At 48.6% G+C, this 23291-nt stretch overlaps 1 protein-coding gene across 2 annotated transcripts in view; it reads left to right on the top strand.

The window, feature by feature from the left end:
• The window catches only part of LOC123747457 (protein pangolin, isoforms A/H/I/S), an 84000-nt gene that overhangs the window by 32675 nt on the left and 28034 nt on the right, over positions 1 to 23291 (top strand). For both annotated transcript variants that reach the window (XM_069319329.1, XM_069319328.1), the window contains exons 2-3: positions 11218 to 11353; positions 20406 to 20496. In XM_069319329.1, the coding sequence (XP_069175430.1) occupies positions 11218 to 11353; positions 20406 to 20496 (227 nt within the window). The remainder of the gene's footprint in view (positions 1 to 11217; positions 11354 to 20405; positions 20497 to 23291) is intronic.

Raw genomic sequence — 23291 nt, 5'->3', positions numbered from 1 at the left:
AAAGATGACTGGGGGTTTAAAGATCCTGGGGGGGGGCGGGGGGCAGTTGTTTGCTCCCCGGGGGAGCCGGTCGGCCGAGCGGACAGCACGCTGGACTTGTGATCCTGGGTTCGATCCCAGGCGCCGGCGAGAAACAATGGGTAGAGTTTCTTTCACCCTATGCCCCTCTGTTACCTAGCAGTAAAATAGGTACCTGGGTGTTAGTCAGCTGTCACGGGCTGCTTCCTGGGGGTGGAGGCCTGGCCGAGGACCGGGCCGCGGGGACACTAAAAAGCCCCGAAATCATCTCAAGATAACCTCAAAATAACCTCCCCAAGCTGGCCCTCCTGGACCCAGCTGGTCCATCAGGCTGTTGCTTGCAGCGCCCCGCAGGCCCCCCCACCCCCCACACACACACACACACAATTTTTGAAAAAAATTGTGTGTGTGTGTGTGTGGAAATTCTTCAGGAGTCAGAGAAGGAAAAAGACTTGGGGGTTGACATCACGCCAGACCTGTCTCCTGCAGCACATATCAAGCGGATAACATCAGCGGCATATGCCAGGCTGGCCAACATACGAACGGCATTCAGGAACTTGTGTAAAGAATCATTCAGAACTTTGTATACCACATATGTCAGGCCAATCCTGGAGTATGCAGCCCCAGCATGGAGTCCATATCTAGTCAAGGATAAGACTAAACTGGAAAATGTTCAAAGGTTTGCCACCATACTAGTACCCGAGCTGAGAGGTATGAGCTACGAGGAGAGACTACGGGAATTAAACCTCACTTCGCTGGAAGACAGAAGAGTTAGGGGGAACATGATCACCACATTCAAGATTCTGAAGGGAATTGATAGGGTAGATAAAGACAGTCTATTTAACACAAGGGGAACACGCACAAGGGGACACAGGTGGAAACTGAGTGCCCAAATGAGCCACAGAAATATTAGAAAGAACTTTTTTAGTGTCAGAGTGGTTGACAAATGGAATGCATTAGGAAGTGATGTGGTGGAGGCTGACTCCATACACAGTTTCAAGTGTAGATATGATAGAGCCCAATAGGCTCAGGAACCTGTACACCTGTAGATTGACGGTTGAGAGGCGGGACCAAAGAGCCAGAGCTCAACCCCCGCAAACACAACTAGGTGAGTACACACACATCCATCACAACCCGGTTGGTCCGGCACTCCCTACAAGAACGGGGTAGTCCATGTTATTGTTAAGCCGGCTTCCGTGCCATCTGGCGCCGGCTGTAGCGGCAGGCGGGCCTCTGCCCCGATAATATCTGGCCCAACCATATCTTATTCATGCTCACCTTTGTTCTCTATTGATTACGAGGGGGGAGGAGGGAGGGGGGGGAGGACTATCCGGCCTGCCCAGCCTATCCCCGCTCCCCGTCCCGTCATGACCTCTCATAAAAGGTAGTTTAAAACCCTCCTGTTGTTATAGATTCAGCTACTCGGAACAAGTTCCAAGTAGCACGGACTATGGTGAGCCCGTAGCTTACCTGGCACAGGAGCGGGGCAAGTAGCACGGGCTATGGTGAGCCCGTACCTGGCACAGGAGCGGGGCATGTAGCACGGGCTATGGTGAGCCCGTAGTGGACTTACCTGGCACAGGAGCGGGGCAAGTAGCACGGGCTATGGTGAGCCCGTAGTGGACTTACCCACCACAGGAGCGGGGCAAGTAGCACGGGCTATGGTGAGCCCGTACCTGGCACAGGAGCGGGGCAAGTAGCACGGGCTATGGTGAGCCCGTAGCTTACCTGGCACAGGAGCGGGGCAAGTAGCACGGGCTATGGTGAGCCCGTAGCTTACCTGGCACAGGAGCGGGGCAAGTAGCACGGGCTATGGTGAGCCCGTAGAGGACTTACCCACCACAGGAGCGGGGCAAGTAGCACGGGCTATGGTGAGCCCGTAGTGGACTTACCTGGCACAGGAGCGGGGCAAGTAGCACGGGCTATGGTGAGCCCGTAGTGGACTTACCTGGCACAGGAGCGGGGCAAGTAGCACGGGCTATGGTGAGCCCGTAGAGGACTTACCCACCACAGGAGCGGGGCAAGTAGCACGGGCTATGGTGAGCCCGTAGCTTACCTGGCACAGGAGCGGGGCAAGTAGCACGGGCTATGGTGAGCCCGTAGTGGACTTACCTGGCACAGGAGCGGGGCAAGTAGCACGGGCTATGGTGAGCCCGTAGCTTACCTGGCACAGGAGCGGGGCAAGTAGCACGGGCTATGGTGAGCCCGTAGCTTACCTGGCACAGGAGCGGGGCAAGTAGCACGGGCTATGGTGAGCCCGTAGAGGACTTACCCACCACAGGAGCGGGGCAAGTAGCACGGGCTATGGTGAGCCCGTAGAGGACTTACCCACCACAGGAGCGGGGCAAGTAGCACGGGCTATGGTGAGCCCGTAGCTTACCTGGCACAGGAGCTGGGTGTAAAACCCTCCTCGTCATGAACAAATTTATTGAATCATGAACGCGATTTATGTAGGCCGGAAGGTGTTAGGGGGAAAGGTTGACTGTTAGCTCTTGGACCCCGTCATTCTAACCGTCGGCTGTACGCCGGCGGCTTGTGTTGAGAATGGTCAGGCACCTGACGGCTGAGTGGACAGCGCTTCGGATTCGTAGTCCTGAGGTTCCGGGTTCGATCCTTGTGTTGTGTAGGATGACTTGTGTGAGGGAGGGAATTATCAGGGGGAAAGCGCCAAGCTATTACGGCTATATAGCACTTGGAAGGGGTCAGGATAAGGATTTGGGATGGGACGAGGGGAAAGGAATGGTGCCCAACCACTTGTGGACGGCCGGGGATTGAACGCCGATCTGCATGAGCCTTTAGAATGTAAAACTATTGGCTGGTACCCCAACAGTCTGGTTAACCAGCCCAGCAACCAGGTGGCCTGGTCAGAGACCGGGCCGCGAGGAGAAGTCGATCCTCGGAACCATCGCTAGGTAACCCCAAAGTAAGGTAAGGCTGGTAAGGTAAGGGTCAGTAATGCCACCCTAGGGTGGAGGAGGACCCCGATATAAGCTTAACGTGTGTGAATACACTCTGGCTTCCTGTCCCCCCGATGAAATGAATTATTATTATTATTCATATCCACCCAAATATATGATTATATATATGTATATCTAAGAATTCTAATTGACCCGGCCAGGATTTGAACCCATGCCGTGCAGGATCACCCCTAAACCAGCCCGTCCTCCAAACAAAGACCCAAAAGTGATTCCATGCACCCGCCAAACCCCCTGTTTATGAATGAAAAGCGGTTTACACACGACTCACAACTGCTGACGTTCGAACATATCCGGAACAAGTGCTTCACTGACGAATTTTGTTCGAATCACACCGCTATAAATGCTTCACCCACGTACTACAAATACAAATAATCGCCAACATAACCTAAACACCTAACCTATCCTATGCCTATATATACACAATATGCTAATATATTATAATATTAATTTATAGTTGAGAAAATTCCCGTTTTGAATGAACAGCATGTTAAAATTTATGAATGCGTCTGTGGGGTTGACCGCTGGGTGTAATGGACTTGAGTCGAGGACGGGTTGCCTAAACATAACACAGTACCGTGACCACCGCACCAGTGATCGTCTAGATCATTGACAACGTTCTGGGGTGATCCTGGACGGCATGGGTTCGAATCCTGGCCAGGTTAATTAGAATTTTTAGTGATCTATGGCTTGCGTGTTCCTGCAGCTTTCTCACGACCAGTATAATATAATATATACTATATATATATATATATATATATATATATATATATATATATATATATATATATATATATATATATATAAATAATATATATAAATAATAATAATAACTTGAAACAATGAGAGCAGGTGTCCCCACATTGCCTGGGAGCAACATGTCCGCTGACTCGACTAAAGGTTTGAATGACAGACCAACTGACTTAAGTGAAGGTCTACCTACGCGGCTTCGAAGGGAGGAGGACAAGGAGGCCGCCGCCGCCACGCGCCATCACCGACTCCAAAATGTTGTCCGGGATTTGCATGTATTACTGGAGGATGGGATGGGACGCTTGGACGGGTGGGTGGGATAAAGGGAGGAGGGGGGGGGGGGCAGGGGGGGGTGGATGGGATGGGGATAGGTTAGGGCAAATGGTGCGGTGCTGGTGGCGGCTTTGTCCGCTAATGCAGCCCCACCTCTTTACTTTGTTCGTGCCAAAGGAGCTTTTAGGGATTCTCGGGTCCAAGCACCCTCCCTCGCTCCGCCGTCGACGCCACCAGATCAATACCTAGTTAACAGTTTCCCAACATTTTATGCCATTCACCGTCGAGGGGACTCCAGGACTGGGCACGATGGGGCTCTTCCCCCCCCCCCACTCACGTCGATTAGTACGGTCGAGTGAGATGGTTTGTCGCCCGTCCTGGGCCCGGTCGAACTTGGCCCCCGTCGAACCTGGGCCCCGTCGAACCTGGGCCCCGTCGAACCTGGGCCCCGTCGAACCTGGGCCCCGTCGAACTTGGCCCCGTCGAACCTGGGCCCCGTCGAACCTGGGCCCCGTCGAACCTGGGCCCCGTCGAACTTGGCCCCGTCGAACCTGGGCCCCGTCGAACCTGGTCCCCGTCGAACCTGTGCCCCGTCGAACCTGGGCCCCGTCGAACTTGGCCCCCGTCGAACCTGGGCCCCGTCGAACCTCGCCCCGTCGACCCGAGACTGTCATTTCATTGCTCCGGCTTGCTGACTAGAAAATCTCCTGCTGCTGCTTGTATATTTATGCTCGAAAGTATTGGGGGAAAATGTAATATTTGTCTTTATACAATTACAAAATAATGCGCCGATTTACATATCATGCACATAAGGCAGTGCATGATATGTAAATCATGCGCCAGGCGAGGAGGTAGTGCTTAATCACTACCTCCTCGCCTGGCCAGGGAAATATATCACCACCTCCTCGCCTGGCCAGGGAAATATATCACCACCTCCTCGCCTGGCCAGGGAATATATCACCACCTCCTCGCCTGGCCAGGGAATATATATCACCACCTCCTCGCCTGGCCAGGGAATATATATCACCACCTCCTCGCCTGGCCAGGGAAATATATCACCACCTCCTCGCCTGGCCAGGGAAATATATCACCACCTCCTCGCCTGGCCAGGGAAATATATCACCACCTCCTCGCCTGGCCAGGGAATATATATCACCACCTCCTCGCCTGGCCAGGGAATATATATCACCACCTCCTCGCCTGGCCAGGGAACGCGTCACCCCACTCAAGGAGAAGCGCCCTAAATTGGATGCCTCTGTCAAATGGCGATTCTTCAACTTAACTGTGGTTTAAGTGGTGTGATTATGGTGGAGGAGAGAGCTGTAGGGAGCAGGGTGGGAGGGAGAGGGAAGAGAAAGGTCTTGAAAGACGAAATTTGGGATAAACGGGAGATGTCTGGAAGAGGTGGTGGTGGAAAGGTGAGGAAGAGGGAAGGTGAAGATGATTTACGGGCTATTCGTGTCCGTGCCACCTCTTGGATGGCTTGGTCTTCATCAATCAATCAGTCGTGAAGTAGATGAAGAAGAGGAAGGTGAAATGGGGAAGACCTCTGGGAAAAAGGGATATTCACGGTGGACAAATGGGGGAGTAGTTGTTTGAGGGGAATTTGGGAGGGGGGTTAAGTCTTGCGTGGTTTTGGTGTAATTGGGAGGCCTAGTGGGTGGAGGCTTTGGTGTACATGGGAGGGCTAGTGGGTGGAGGTTTTGGTGTACATGGGAGGGCTAGTGGGTGGAGGTTTTGGTGTACATGGGAGGGCTAGTGGGTGGAGGTTTTGGTGTACATGGGAGGGCTAGTGGGTGGAGGTTTTGGTGTACATGGGAGGGCTAGTGGGTGGAGGCTTTGGTGTACATGGGAGGGCTAGTGGGTGGAGGTTTTGGTGTACATGGGAGGGCTAGTGGGTGGAGGTTTTGGTGTACATGGGAGGGCTAGTGGGTGGAGGTTTTGGTGTACATGGGAGGGCTAGTGGGTGGAGGTTTTGGTGTACATGGGAGGGCTAGTGGGTGGAGGTTTTGGTGTACATGGGAGGGCTAGTGGGTGGAGGTTTTGGTGTACATGGGAGGGCTAGTGGGTGGAGGTATGGTGTACATGGAAGGGCTAGTGGGTGGAGGTTTTGGTGTACATGGGAGGGCTAGTGGGTGGAGGTATGGTGTACATGGAAGGGCTAGTGGGTGGAGGTTTTGGTGTACATGGGAGGGCTAGTGGGTGGAGGTTTTGGTATACATGGGAGGGCTAGTGGGTGGAGGTTTTGGTGTACATGGGAGGGCTAGTGGGTGGAGGTTTGGGTGTACATTGGAGGGCTAGTGGGTGGAGGTTTTGGTGTACATGGGAGGGCTAGTGGGTGGAGGTTTTGGTGTACATGGGAGGGCTAGTGGGTGGAGGTTTTGAAGCTTCGTGGTTGAGGCAGAGCGGGTGAAGGCATGTGGGGAGGACTTCTGATCAACCAGACTGTGGCTGCCCACAGGTGAGGCTGCGGGAAAGCATCAACCCTCGAAATCATCAACAGGTATGATACCTAATTCGGTCAGTGAGCCTCGATCACCACACTTGACCTGGTCATCCGTTATACAGGTCTGATTAGTGATCAAGTAACAGGGAGTAGTGGAAGGACCACAAAGTATCCGCGATGGACACCACAAAATATATGAGCAGGAATGTGGTAACATTCTACGAAAAAGCAGTTAAACAACTAAACAGCCTCTTCAATTACCAGTAACTCAAAATAGGCACTGGGGTGTAGGGGTGGGGGGGGGGGGGCTCTGTCATAATACATGTCAATATCATCGCCCAGAGAGTTGGCAAAATCAGTTCTCAGAAATGATTTCTTTAACATTGCCTGGGGGTCATGCGTGATAACTCCTGGCTCAGAGAGCTTCCAAATGTGACTAGGAATGTCATAAGGTAGCAGAAATGTCCAAATTTATCAATTATTCCCGACGAAGTTAGTTTGACATTGGTGGCAGCGGTGGGATTCCAATTCGCCCAGAACTCTAGACGGTGTCATATCTACCTCGACAGGCTTATAACACACATTTTGATATATCCAAGATATATCAAATCGATCATTGGAACAATCATCTTTAACTCTACCAGTTAAATGCCGGTTATCACCATTCCTTTCTATTGTCCCATCGTTTCAAGAAATTAGAAATTGCCTTCAAAATCTCTACAAGTCCCAACCAAGTTAGGTTCTTAGAGAAGGTGGAGAGGACGCCCTCTCCGACCTAGGTGGAGAGGGCAGAGGTCGAGGAGTCGAGAGGTCCATTGAACGGGTGGAAACGGAGGTTGAGCGGGTGGAGGGCCCGTCGCAGAGGACCGGTGCAGTGTGTGGTATTCAGCGTTGAGGCGGGCGGCGCTACGCTCGAGTTTCAATTGTGACTCCACAAGGCAGGAATTACCCAGGGAAATGAGTAAATGAGGAGAGTCTGGAAACTCGACGCCGGATCACCCCGGCCCTCCCACCACTCCTCTCCCGCCCCGACCTGAACCCCTTCTCCGCTGGCGGAAACAAATTTGACATTTTTTTTTTAACTTTCCCTCAAGGACGCCCTAGTTGATCAACCTTTTGGTAGCGCCCCCCCCTCCCCCTCCCCCCAGACCATCACTTGATACGTCTGACACCAGCGCTCCCCCTCCCCCCCCCCTCTGTACCCAACACACACACACACACACACACACACACACACACACACACACACACACACACACACACTCACTCACTCACTCACTCACTCACTCACTCACTCACTCACTCACTCTCCAGGGGGCCTGGTAGCCTGGTTGATAACGCGCAGGACTCGTAATTCTGTGGCGCGGGTTCGATTCCCACACGAGGCAGAAACAAATGGGCAAAGTATCTTTCACCCTGAATGCCTCCTGTTACCTAGCAGTAAATAGGTACTTGGGAGTTGGTCAGCTGTCACGGGCTGCTTCCTGGGGTGTGTGTGGTGTGGAAAAATAAGCAGTTAGTAAACAGTTGATTGACAGTTGAGAGGCGGGCCGAAAGAGCATAGCACAACCCCCGCAAACACAACTAGGTGAATACAACTAGGTGAATACTCTCTCTCTCTCTCACACACACACACACACACACACACACACACACACACACACACACACACACACACACACACACACACACACACACTCACACACTCACACACTGTAAGTTGCGAATGTTTTCCAGGAGGGAACATTGTGTGTACCAAAGACACGTTGCTTATGCAACAATTTCAAAATGGGGATTATTTTGATGTTATTTAATTATAATTGCGCTTAGATGTGATGGTTGGCGATAGAGGGGTAGTTGCAATAGGAGGTTACCTACCTTAAAGCGTCCAGTATAAGACAATCACAAGAGACAAGTCTCACCCTTCAGAAGGTAACAACCCAATTACCCCTACCTCTCGTGTCCTGGTTGGTCAGACGCAGCAAGCACAACCACCCAATCTTCTTGAGGTTATCTTGAGATGATTTCGGGGCTTTAGTGTCCCCGCGGCCTTGTCCTCGACCAGGCCTCCACCCCCAGGAAGCAGCCCGTGACAGCTGACTAACTCCCAGGTACCTATTTACTGCTAGGTAACAGGGGGCATTCAGGGTGAAAGAAACTTTGCCCATTTGTTTCTGCCTCGTGCGGGAATCGAACCCGCGCCACAGAATTACGAGTCCTGCGCGCTATCCACCAGGCTACGAGGCCCCTGGGTATAACTTATTGGATATTATTATTGTTTACAATGTACCGAGCAAATGTGTTGTAACTAAGTGATTAGGTAATAAGGAGATCACTTCTAGTTTGTTTGTCTGGTTAGGAGAGGCGCAGGGAAAAGTTTGGGGGGGTAAGGGAGCCGGGCGGACAGCACGCTGGGCTTGTGATCCTGTGGTTCTGGGTTCGATCCCAGGCGCCGGCGAGAAACAATGGGCAGAGTTTCTTGCACTCTATGCCTTTGTTACCTAGCAGTAAAATAGGTACCTGGGTGTTAGTCAGCTGTCACGGGCTGCTTCCTGAGGGTGGAGGCCTAGTCGAGGACCGGGCCGCCGGGACACTAAAGCCCCGAAATCATCTCAAGATAACCTCAAGAAGATACTTAGTGCAAGGTCAATTTTCTCCGGCAATCAGGCAGTTATGTATTTCACGGCTATTGCATCTTGTTGACGCTAGGGTGCAGGCGCTGGGGGGGGGGGGGGGGTGAGGGGGGCCTTCGCCCCCCTCCCCCCCTTCCCCCCTCCCGTGTATTCATCTAGTTGTGCTTGCGGGGGTTGAGCTTTGCTCTCTCGGCCCGCCTCTCAACTGTCAATCAACTGTTACTAACTACTAACTAATTTTTGTCCCCCCACACACACAAACACACAACCCCCCCTCCCCCAGGAAGTAGTCGGTAACAGCCGTCTAACTCCCAGGTACCTATTTACTGCAAGGTGAACAGGGGGCATCAGGGTGAAAGAAACTGCCCATTTGTCTCTTCCGGCGCCGGGAATCGAACCCGGGCCACAGGATTACAAGTCCCGCGCGCTGTCCACTCAGCTACCAGACCAGACCCTCTGTCTGTCTGTCTGTCTCTCTCTCTCTCTCTCTCTCTCTCTCTCTCTCTCTCTCTCTCTCTCTCTCTCTCTCTCTCTCTCTCTCTCTCTCTCTCTCTCTCTCTCTCTCTCTCTCTCTTCCATTTCATTCCATTTGCTTACGATAAAAACTTCATGAAATATATAATGTACTACATGTGTGCCTCAGTTTCCCTGTGTGTCAAGGTGGTGTAGCCAGCTCTATACTGGTCATACAGTCGTTATCACCCCTACCACTTCCCGCGGGAGACTTGTAAGTCGTGATCATGTCTCCTTCTTCAATCCATCTATATTCAATTTAAGGGTCTGTTCTCCCTTGGGCTTTTGTCGCAGGTCATATTGTAAATATTGACATATGTATTTACATATATATTTGCATATACGTATGTATATATTTACATATATGAAATATATATATTTTTACCTCTCGGATGCAACAAGATTTGGAATTTCAAGGATTATCTCCATACCGAAGATTTCAAGGATCAACATCCCCGCGGCCCGGTCTCTGAGCGGGCGATCTAAAAGCCTCCATAACAGAGAGGTTCCCGAATGATGTTCTGACTTTTCCCCCTAGTGCGTGCGTGCGTGCGGGCGAGCGTGCTAGCGCGCTTGAGTACACGCCGATAAAGACTGGTTCCAGAACATCATTCCCTACTCCGACATATTAGCATGCGCGCGCATGTATACAAAGCGGTATTAACCCGTTCATCTAATACCACTTTGATCACTTAAATGGATCCACTGTGCTCGGTAACCCCCCCCCCCCCCCCCCCCCCCCACCTTAAAAAGTGCAATGGGCTCTTATCCTATTTTCTTTATTTCGCTGTTAATTGAAACATTGTGTAATAGGCTAGAGCCGAGATGATTAAATGAGCTGAAACTCGGCTTTCTTTGTAAACAAGATGAGTGACTAACTTCGGGTGATATATGATTGTTGATGGATTAGATGGATTAGATTAGGGGGGGGGTTATTAACGTCGATGGTTTGTAATGATTACTTTTGATGATTGGGAGCTGATAATTTGGGTTATTGTTGATGTATTTAATATGAAAATTTTGAAAAGTTGTCTAAAGCCTAATGAATTGTATTTGCCCAAACTCATTCATATGTCTTAAATTTCACTTGAATAATCTTGTGTATTGCAAGGCTTTTATGGTGTTATTTTGATATATTGTTTGGTTGTTAAAACTGAAGTTGTTATTTCATATAAATATGAAATTTATATATATAAATTTTGTCGTATGAGTTTTTTTGATGATCCTTGGATAATTTAGATGCTTTACTTAATATTATTATCGACACGGATTGTGTTATTAGTAACTATGTATTATGAGTGATAGTTGTGAATGGTAGTTTACTAATTGAAAAATAATATAAATAAACCATTTATTAATTCAGTTTACACATTATTTCAATACAAAGTTTACATAATAGAAAGCCACAATAACACGTAATTATAGTCATTACTGTATAATCTAGATTTTGATTTATAATTATTTTATCAGTGATTTATATAAAAAAAACTCATACGCTGATTTGTATCATTTTTATTATTACGAAAACATTATCTCCTCTTAATGCTAGGGAAAAAATGATGCTATTCCCTTCACTTTTAATGATATTGTGTTTTTTCCTTGGCTACAGGCGGCGGAGAAGATGGGTCTTGGGGCAGGACCTGCCGGGGGCTCCCTCTTCTCTCTCTACCACAATGGGCAGACCTTAGGGCAGCCTCCTCCTGCCCACATGGGCATACCTCCCTATCAACTCGACCCCAAGGCTGGTAAGTCCTGTGCAGCACCTTGTACGGGCTATTCATGCCCGTGCCACCTCTTGGGTGGCTTTATCTTCATCAATCTACAGCATCTTGCTGTCTATCTGGCCGTGTTGTTGCAGCTCCGTTTAGGCTTTTCAATGTGTTTTTAGCAGTTTGTACAGCACAGAAATTAGCGTTAGTCACAATAACGTGGCTAAAGTATGTTGACCAGACCACACACTAGAAGGTGAAGGGACGACGACGTTTCGGTCTGTCCTGGACCATTCTCAAGTCGATTGTGACTTGAGAATGGTCACCTTCTAGTGTGTGGTCTGGTCAACACAAAAATTAGTGGTTTGAATATGTGTATATATACTGTGTGTGTATATATATTGATGTGGGGTTAAGAAACCACTACAATTGAGTAGATTAATAAACACAATATTCTGGATAAAATCTAGTGACGTGATTGACTAGGCTGTTACTTAATGCTGGGACATACGTCATCACCTCAAAAAATCTATTGTTTACATAAATTTTCTTTTATAAATCTCATTTATATGAGATATAAATCTCATTTATATGAGATATAAATCTCATTTATATGATCCTAGAGTTATATTCAAGGGGCGGTAGAAATAGCCTAAGCTACTCTATCCCTTTGAGATGTATTTCTTGTCTTAATAAACATACTTGAACTTGAGTTATATTAATATTATCTAATTCACGACGTTTTATAAATGAATCGATAATGTTGCTTTTCGCTGATTTGCATGAATTTGTGCATTGAGTTGAGAATGGTTTAAATCTCTTAGGTGACCAGACAGAGCATTGGACTCTTGACATGTTGGCCAAGATGCTGGCCAAGATGCTGGCCAAGATGCTGGCCAAGATGCTGGCCAAGATGCTGGCCAAGATGCTGGCCAAGATGCTGGCCAAGATGCTGGCCAAGATGCTGGCCAAGATGTTGGCCAAGATGCTGGCCAAGATGCTGGCCAAGATGCTGGCCAAGATGCTGGCCAAGATGCTGGCCAAGATGCTGGCCAAGATGCTGGCCAAGATGCTGGCCAAGATGTTGGCCAAGATGCTGGCCAAGATGTTGGCCAAGATGCTGGCCAAGATGCTGGCCAAGATGCTGGCCAAGATGCTGGCCAAAATGCTGGCCAAGATGCTGGCCAAGATGCTGGCCAAGATGCTGGCCAAGATGCTGGCCAAGATGCTGGCCAAGATGCTGGCCAAGATGTTGGCCAAGATGCTGGCCAAGATGTTGGCCAAGATGCTGGCCAAGATGCTGGCCAAGATGCTGGCCAAGATGCTGGCCAAGATGCTGGCCAAGATGCTGGCCAAGATGCTGGCCAAGATGCTGGCCAAAATGCTGGCCAAGATGCTGGCCAAGATGCTGGCCAAGATGCTGGCTAAGATGCTGGCCAAGATGCTGGCCAAGATGCTGGCCAAAATGCTGGCCAAGATGCTGGCCAAAATGCTGGCCAAGATGCTGGCATATTGATTGTATCAGTTGAGGGGTTGAGTGTTGGATAGGTTATCTTGAGATGTTATCTTGAGATGATTTCGGGGCTTTAGTGTCCCCGCGGCCCGGTCCTCGACCAGGCCTCCACCCCCAGGAAGCAGCCCGTGACAGCTGACTAACACCCAGGTACCTATTTTACTGCTAGGTAACAGGGGCATAGGATGAAAGAAACTCTGCACATTGTTTCTCGCCCGCGCCTGGGATCGAACCCGGGACCACAGGATCACAAGTCCAGCGTGCTGTCCGCTTGGCCGACCGGCCGAGGGAAGAGAATGGCAGAGGAGAGGAAAAGAGATGAATCTTACCTGGATTTTACCTGAAGAGGATCTCGGGAGTTCTTCTCCCCGAGGCCAGAATTGCGATAATTTAGTCCAGTGGATATGTGGGAGAGAGGTAGAAAGGGGATAGAAAATGGGATGAGAGAGAGAGAGACTGAAGTAAAGAGGAAGGAATAGGCAAGACTTAAGAGGATGGGGATAGAGAAGGTAAGACGCCACCATCCAGGCTTAGAACGTAAGCTTATATAAGCTTAGACAAACGGTAGACAGGAAAACCAGTTGACCTTAAACTTACTAGGAACTCACGCTAGAACTTACCACTAACAGGCAGGTGTTGAGTGTTGTATTTGACTGATCTTGTTGACAAGCCGATGGGAAAGCCTTGAAGCAAGCAAGGCGTGTGTTGCTAAAATTAGCGGTTTGTATAGTTGCCTTGCTAAAATTAGCGGTTTTTAAAGCGGTATTGCTAAAATTAGCGGTTTTTAAAGCTGTCTTGCTAAAATTAGCGGTTTTTAAAGCTGTCTTGCTAAAATTAGCGGGCTGTATTGCTAAAATTAGCGGGCTGTATTGCTAAAATTAGCGGTTTGTATAGTTGCCTTGCTAAAATTAGCGGTTTGTATAGTTGCCTTGCTAAAATTAGCGGTTTTTAAAGCTGTCTTGCTAAAATTAGCGGTTTTTAAAGCTGTCTTGCTAAAATTAGCGGGTTTTAAAGCTGTATTGCTAAAATTAGCGTTTTTTAAAACTGTATTGCTAAAATTGGCGGTTTGTATAAGTGTCTTGCTAAAATTGGCGGTTTGTATAAGTGTCTTGCTAAAATTAGCGGTTTTTAAAGCTGTCTTGCTAAAATTAGCGGTTTTTAAAGCTGTATTGCTAAAATTAGCGGTTTGTATAAGTGTCTTGCTAAAATTAGCGACCTTTAAATTGGTTTAGCTAAAATTGGCGATATATGTAACTGTATCGCTAAAATTAATGGCACGTGCCGGAAACATTTTGTGTATATAGAGTATAGGTATAGTAATAATATTGGGAAGGGGTCAGGATTAGGATTTAGGATGGGACTGGGCGGGAAAAGGAATGGTGTCCAACCACTTGGGGACGGTCGGGGATTGAACGCCGACCTGCACGAAGCGATTAGGTTCCTGAGGGACCAGGGGCAAAGGGGGGGGTGTCAGGGACCCCAGGAAGGATATAACAATGGCTGTAACCAATTAGAAAATTTAAACTGCTCTATGTTTGATGAACTCACAAAAAAAATGGAACAAAAAAAACTGGTATGTGAATTGTGTTGGCAGATGATGATGATGTTGATTTGTTTGTTTTAACTGTTTGTAGTGTCTGGCAAGAGGATTAATGCGCTTCGGTTAACTGTTTTGTTTATCAGTGTGTTTACCTTAAAGTTTTAGGTGGGCAGCGTAATCCCGTTCCTAGGATTTTTGAAGGTAGGATTTCTACACTCTCGAGTTTGAACCGGTTAGGATTACCTATGTTTTTTTAATTAATATTAATTTTTTTTGTAATTTAAATGTAAAATATATATATATATATATATATATATATATATATACATATATATATATATATATATATATATATATGTATATATAATATATATATATATATATATATATATATATATATATATATGTATATATATATAATATATATATATATATATATATATATATATATATATATATATATATATATATATATATAATATTCAAAGTAGATTTCGAGACATTGAATACAAATTAGTAATGTTTGGAGACAGCTGATTGGCCGACGGAACGGCGTTCTTGTGATTGGTGTCTTCTTATTGGTTGTCGGGAACTCTGCCGCATAGGGCTAGGGGCTCCTCTGATTGGCTAGGGGTCAGCCATTGGGCTGCCTGAACGTCGGTATTCTCTAAGGAACCTGATTGGCTGTCGAGACGTCATCGCTCTACACGCAATGGTGCGGCATCGCTGATTGGCCATCTACGTACAGGAGATCACACAAGCTGTCTGATGATTGGTGCGTGGAGGCCTGGTCGAGAACCGGGCCGCGGGGACGCTAAGCCCCGAAATCATCTCAAGATCCACAACACCTCTGTCATTTGCCTCAATAATACTGCTATGTATATTTTGCCTTGAGGTTATCTTGAGATTATCTTGAGGTTATCTTGAGATGATTTCGGGGCTTAGCGTCCCCGCGGCCCGGTCCTCGACCAGGCCTCCTTGTTACACATCCCCCAGGAAGCAGCCCGTAGCAGCTGTCTAACTCCCAGGTACCTATTTACTGCTAGGTGAGCAGGGGCATCAGGGTGAAAGAAACTGCCCATTTGTTTCCGCCTCCAGCGGGGATCGAACCCGGAACCTCCGGACAACGATTCCTAAGCGCTGTCCACTCAGCTGTCAGGGCCCCATAAGGTATTCAAAAGTATTTTGAATATTCAAAAAATACCTATTTTTTAATATGTATTTACTGTTAGTATTCAATATTTCGTCCTTAATTTCCAGCTCTGACTTTCTCCAAATTTGAAGAGGCGATTCTGGTCCACAAAATACGCTCCGTATTTTGTATGTTGCGATCATTTCCCCTCTGTTCCGTCTTCTAAGGTTGTGTGTGATTTAGTTCCTCTAGCCTGTCCTCATAGCTTAGTCCTCTCAGCTCTGGCTCCAGTCTTCTTGCCACCAGTAATGGTCTAATATATTGTGCTGTAGATCTTATTAGATGGAGCTTGAAATAAATACTTTAATTGTATTTTAATTTAGTACTTTAATTGTATTTTGAATAGTAAATAGTACTTTAATAGTATTTTTAATAGTATTTTTAATAGTAATAGTAAATACTCCCGTTTATATAATATTTTTGTAACTGTGTGTACAAACATTGACGTACTAAGCAGTTAGATAGTACAACTTTGTACTATTCACTTTATAGTTCGAAAAAAATTAAGCTAAAAAACAAACTTAAATATTTTTAGGCCTATTATAGCACACACATGTACCATATTAGGCCTAAGATTGCATGTATTAGGCATAGGAGGGTTACCTGCTTGATACCTGGTTGATGGGGTTCTGGGAGTTCTTCTACTCCCCAAGCCCGGCCCGAGGCCAGACTTGACTTGTGAGAGTTTGGTCCACCAGGCTGTTGCTTGGAGCGGCCCGCAGGCCCACATACCCACCACAGCCCGGTTGGTCGGGCACTCCTTGGAGGAAACAATCTAGTTTTCTCTTGAAGATGTCCACGGTTGTTAGGTTAGTTTGTCTTTGCAACATACAAAAATCCTTGCAAAAGTACAGAATCGTTTTCCGGTTTGTCCAAACTCAATAGAACCGTTTTCTAATTTCTAATTGCGTTGTTAGTCGGTCTTATGTACTGTGGTCCTCGGGCCAGATTCACGAAGCAGTTACGCAAGTACTTACGAACGTGTACATCTTTCTTCAATCTTTGACGGCTTTGGTTACATTTAATAGGCAGTTTACAAGCATGAAATCTTGCCAATCAACTGTTGTTATTGTTATAAACAGCCTCCTGGTGCTTCGGAGCTCATTAACTGTTTAATAATTGTAAACAAAGCCGCCAAAGATTGTGAAAAAGATGTACAGGTTCGTAAGTGCTTGCGTAACTGCTTCGTGAATCTCGCCCCCTCATCGTTACTGTAAGTACTACTAAAATAGGAGAATGGGCTGAATCACCGTAGTTTCCTGACCTGTGATTGGCTATTTCCAGGTTGACTATTTTGTCATGATGTTAATGCTCGCTGTTCTAGATATTATTTCAGGGTTAGGTTGCCGAGTCTGTTTTTATTTTAGGGGGGAGAGGTGGAGGGGGGGGTTGAAGATAAGGGGTGAGGGGGTTGAAGGGGTGAGGGGGGGGTTGAGGGGGGGGAAGGGATGGTGTTTGTCAAATCAATACCAACACAGTTGTGTGTCTCGGAAACATTTTTAGACTCTCGTCTGATTAATGGTTGGCGCGAAGCCGCGGTGAGGAGGTCGACTGGCTTCTCTCTCTCTCTCTCTACCTCACTCTCATCTCTCACCTGTCACTCTCATCTCTCACTCTTATCTCTCACCTCTCACATCCATCCTTGTTTACCCTGTCAATTTCTCTGAGAATTTTGTATGTGGTGATCATGTCTCCCCGAGCTCTTCTGTCTTCCAGCGACGTGAGGTGCAGTTCACCCAGCCTTTCCTCGTAACTCATGCCTCTTAGTTCTGGGACCAGCCTAGTGGCATACCTCTGAACTTTTTCCAGCTTCGTCTTGTGCTTGACAATGTACGGGCTCTATGCTGGGGCCGCATACTCCAGGATTGGTCTTACATACGTGGTATACAATGATTTCTTACACAGGTTCCTGAAAGCAGTTCTGATGTTAGCCAACCTCGCATACGCCTTGGGCATGTATCTCTGGCAGAATTGTTCTCCCACACACATGGATGTCAGCATAATACATAATACATTCATACATATGAATGAACCGATTGATTATCAAATGGATAATCAGATGCCTCTCATGTTATGCCTCTCTGTATGTATGCCTCTCTTGTTGTTGTTATAGATTCAGCTACTCGGAACAAGTTTCAAGTAGCACGGTCTATGGTGAGCCCGTAACTTACCTGGCACAGGAGCGGGGCAAGTAGCACGGGCTATGGTGAGCCTGTAGTGGACTTACCTGGCACAGGAGCGGGGCAAGTAGCACGGGCTATGGTGGGCCCGTAACTTACCTGACACAGGAGCGGGGCAAGTAGCACGGTCTATGGTGAGCCCGTAACTTACCTGGCACAGGAGCGGGGCAAGTAGCACGGGCTATGGTGAGCCTGTAACTTACCTGGCACAGGAGCGGTGCTGTGTGTGCTCTGTATGGACAGAGAGTCATTGATGTAGGGGGGTTGAGGGTAAAGTAGGAAAGGGGGCGAAGGAGGGGGGGTGGCATTTACTCCCCCTACTGACGAAGGGAGGGAGGGAGGGTTAACACCATAAAGGGTGTTGCGAGGTGCTGTCAACACTACCCTTAATAATCCTTACATTTTTGTTGCAACAACACTGCAACGTCCCCTACGCCTCCCCTCTCCCCCCCCTCTAGCCCCCCTTCTAGCCCCCCTTCTCCCCCCCTCTAGCCCCCCTTCTCCCCCCTTCTAGCCCCCCTTCTCCCCCCTTCTAGCCCCCCTTCTCCCCACCTCCCCCCCCTAGTGCCGTCCAACCATACCACATTAGACGTTCCTGTCCTTCCCCCGTCAAGAATTACAACTAAAAATGCTTACTTGTTTCGTCCTTACCTACGTCAAGTACCCACTTGTGGAGACCGTATAACATGACAGGTATTGACGTGTTCAATATGGACTTACGTAGCCCGTAATATGTCAAATACTGACTTATGTAGCCCGTAATATGTCAAATGCTGACTTATGTAGCCCCTAATATGTCAAATACTGAATTATGTAGCCCGTAATATGTCAATTACTGACTTATGTAGCCCGTAATAAATCAAATACTGACTTATGTAGCCCGTAATATGTCAAATACTGACTTATGTAGCCCGTAATAAGTCAAATACTGACTTACGTAGCCTTTAATATGTCAAAAACTGACTCGTAGCAAGTAATATGTAAAATATTAAGGACTAGTCTGTGTACAATTTGTATTTTGTGTTCAAAATACTGTATTATTGTATAGTTTTGTGTACAAAATATTGTATTGTGTGTATTTTTAATACAAAATATTTATTTTGTCATTTTTATGTTAATAATTTATATTTTTTTGTATGCATACAACAAAATTGTATGCATACAAAATATAATTTATAGAAAAATACATATTTTGTATATAATATGTATTTTGTATATAAAAATATTATATTTTATATGTATGAATGAAGTCATATATTTTTACATTTTATTTTTATTTTCAATATTATGTATTCCATTTTTCTTGTGTTGGATTGTTCTTATGTTCAATGTTATGTTCATTGTTCTTATGTTCATTGTTCTTATGTTCAATGTTATGTTCATTGTTCTTATGTTCATTGTTCTTATGTTCAATGTTATGTTCATTGTTCTTATGTTCATTGTTCTTATGTTCAATGTTATGTTCATTGTTCTTATGTTCATTGTTCTTATGTTCAATGTTATGTTCATTGTTCTTATGTTCATTGTTCTTATGTTCAATGTTATGTTCATTGTTCTTATGTTCATTGTTCTTATGTTCAATGTTATGTTCATTGTTCTTATGTTCATTGTTCTTATGTTCAATGTTATGTTCATTGTTCTTATGTTCATTGTTCTTATGTTCAATGTTATGTTCATTGTTCTTATGTTCATTGTTCTTATGTTCATTGTTCTTATGTTCATTGTTCTTATGTTCAATGTTATGTTCATTGTTCTTATGTTCATTGTTCTTATGTCCAATGTTCTTATGTTCATTGTTCTTATGTTCAATGTTCTTATGTTCATTGTTCTTATGTTCATTGTTCTTATGTCCAATGTTCTTATGTTCAATGTTCTTATGTTCATTGTTCTTATGTCCAATGTTCTTATGTTCATTGTTCTTATGTTCAATGTTCTTATGTTCATTGTTCTTATGTTCAATGTTCTTATGTTCAATGTTCTTATGTTCAATGTTCTTATGTTCATTGTTCTTATGTTCATTGTTCTTATGTTCATTGTTCTTATGTTCATTGTTCTTATGTTCAATGTTCTTATGTTCATTGTTCTTATGTTCAATGTTCTTATGTTCAATGTTCTTATGTTCAATGTTCTTATGTTCATTGTTCTTATGTTCAATGTTCTTATGTTCAATGTTCTTATGTTCATTGTTCTTATGTTCAATGTTCTTATGTTCATTGTTCTTATGTTCATTGTTCTTATGTTCATTGTTCTTATGTCCAATGTTCTTATGTTCATTGTTCTTATGTTCAATGTTCTTATGTTCATTGTTCTTATGTTCAATGTTCTTATGTTCAATGTTCTTATGTTCAATGTTCTTATGTTCAATGTTCTTATGTTCATTGTTCTTATGTTCATTGTTCTTATGTTCATTGTTCTTATGTTCAATGTTCTTATGTTCATTGTTCTTATGTCCAATGTTCTTATGTTCATTGTTCTTATGTTCATTGTTCTTATGTTCAATGTTCTTATGTTCATTGTTCTTATGTTCAATGTTCTTATGTTCATTGTTCTTATGTCCAATGTTCTTATGTTCATTGTTCTTATGTTCATTGTTCTTATGTTCAATGTTCTTATGTTCAATGTTCATTGTTCTTATGTTCAATGTTGTATTTTCCCATTAACAGGACTGCGGCCGCCTGTGTACCCGTTCGCTGCGTCAGGCCAGTACCCGTACCCGTTGGGCGCTGATTTCACTGCCCAGATGGCATCTGCTTGGTGAGTAGTGGGCGGCCTTCTGCTGTTTTAGCTGTAGCTACTCAGAACCAAGTGTCCATGTAGCACGGGCTATGGTGACCCCGTAATGGGCTACCTTCCTCTCTGGTATTGTATATAGTCTCCCCTGGTTGCCTTACCCCCTCACCTACTTCCTTACACCCTCACCTACCTCATCACACCCTCACCTACCTCATCACACCCTCACCTACCACCCTCACACCCTCACCTACCCCCCCTCACACCCTCACCTACCCCCCTCACACCCTCACCTACCCCCCTCACACCCTCACTTACCCCCCTCACACCCTCACCTTCCCCCCTCACACCCTCACCTACCCCCCCTCACACCCTCACCTACCCCCCTCACACCCTCACTTACCCCCCTTCACACCCTCACCTACCCCCCCTCACACCCCTCACCTACCCCCCCTCACACCCTCACCTACCCCCCCTCACACCCTCACCTACCCCCCCTCACACCCTCACCTACCCCCCCTCACACCCTCACCTACCCCCCCTCACACCCTCACCTACCCCCCCCTCACACCCTCACCTACCCCCCCCTTACACCCTCACCTACCCCCCCCTCACACCCTCACCTACCCCCCCCTCACACCCTCACCTACCCCCCTCACACCCTCACCTACCCCCCTCACACCCTCACCTACCCCCCTCACACCCTCACCTTTCCCCCCCTCACACCCTCACCTACCCCCCTCACACCCTCACCTACCCCCCCTCACACCCTCACCTACCCCCCTCACACCCTCACCAACCCCCCTCACACCCTCACCTACCCCTCTCACACCCTCACCTACCCCCCCTCACACCCTCACCTACCCCCCTCACACCCTCACCTACCCCCCCTCACACCCTCACCTACCCCCCCCCCTCACACCCTCACCTACCCCCCCCCCCTCACACCCTCACCTACCCCCCTCACACCCTCACCTACCCCCCCCTCACACCCTCACCTACCCCCCCCCTCACACCCTCACCTACCCCCCCCCTCCCCCTCACACCCTCACCTACCCCCCCCTCACACCCTCACCTACCCCCCCTCACACCCTCACCAACCCCCCCTCACACCCTCACCTACCCCCCTCACACCCTCACCTACCCCCCCTCACACCATCACCTACCCCCCCCCCCCTCACACCCTCACCTACCCCCCGTCACACCCTCACCTACCCCCCCCCTCACACCCTCACCTACCCCCCTCACACCCTCACCTACCCCCCCTCACACCCTCACCTACCCCCCCCCCCTCACACCCTCACCTACCCCCCTCACACCCTCACCTACCGCCCCCTCACACCCTCACCTACCCCCCTCACACCCTCACCTACCCCCCCCTCACACCCTCACCTACCCCCCCCCCTCACACCCTCACCTACCCCCCCCTCACACCCTCACCTACCCCCCCCTCACACCCTCACCTACCCCCCTCACACCCTCACCTACCCCCCCTCACACCCTCACCTACCCCCCCTCACACCCTCACCTACCCCCTCACACCCTCACCTACCCCCCCCCCCCTCACACCCTCACCTACCCCCCTCACACCCTCACCTACCCCCCTCACACCCTCACCTACCCCCCTCACACCCTCACCTACCCCCCTCACACCCTCACCTACCCCCCCCTCACACCCTCACCTACCCCCCGTCACACCCTCACCTACCCCCCCCTCACACCCTCACCTACCCCCCCCCCCTCACACCCTCACCTACCCCCCCCCCTCACACCCTCACCTACCCCCTCACACCCTCACCTACCCCCCCTCACACCCTCACCTACCCCCCTCACACCCTCACCTACCCCCCCTCACACCCTCACCAACCCCCCCTCACACCCTCACCTACCCCCCTCACACCCTCACCTACCCCCCTCACACCCTCACCTACCCCCCCTCACACCCTCACCAACCCCCCCTCACACCCTCACCTACCCCCCCCCCCTCACACCCTCACCTACCCCCCCCCCTCACACCCTCACCTACCCCCCCCCCTCACACCCTCACCTACCCCCCCTCACACCCTCACCTACCCCCCCCTCACACCCTCACCTACCCCCCCCCTCACACCCTCACCTACCCCCCCCCCTCACACCCTCACCTACCCCCCCCCCCCTCACACCCTCACCTACCCCCCCCCCTCACACCCTCACCTACCCCCCCTCACACCCTCACCTACCCCCCCCCCTCACACCCTCACCTACCCCCCCTCACACCCTCACCTACCCCCCCCTCACACCCTCACCTACCCCCCCCCTCACACCCTCACCTACCCCCCCCCTCTCACACCCTCACCTACCCCCCCCTCACACCCTCACCTACCCCCCCCCCCTCACACCCTCACCTACCCCCCCCCCCTCACACCCTCACCTACCCCCCCCCCCCCCTCACACCCTCACCTACCCCCCTCACACCCTCACCTACCCCCCCCCCCTCACACCCTCACCTACCCCCCCCTCACACCCTCACCTACCCCCCTCACACCCTCACCTACCCCCCCCTCACACCCTCACCTACCCCCCCCTCACACCCTCACCTACCCCCCCCTCACACCCTCACCTACCCCCCCCCCCCCTCACACCCTCACCTACCCCCCCCCTCACACCCTCACCTACCCCCCCCCTCACACCCTCACCTACCCCCCCCCTCACACCCTCACCTACCCCCTCACACCCTCACCTACCCCCCTCACACCCTCACCTACCCCCCCCCTCACACCCTCACCTATCCCCCCTCACACCCTCCCCCCCTCACACCCTCACCTACCCCCCCCTCACAC

This window comes from Procambarus clarkii, chromosome 92 (genome assembly GCF_040958095.1).
Source record: "Procambarus clarkii isolate CNS0578487 chromosome 92, FALCON_Pclarkii_2.0, whole genome shotgun sequence".
NCBI classification, from domain to species: Eukaryota; Metazoa; Arthropoda; class Malacostraca; order Decapoda; family Cambaridae; genus Procambarus; species Procambarus clarkii.
The sequence above is the reverse complement of the archived record's forward strand: the minus strand, read 5'-3'. Positions and strand labels throughout refer to the sequence as shown.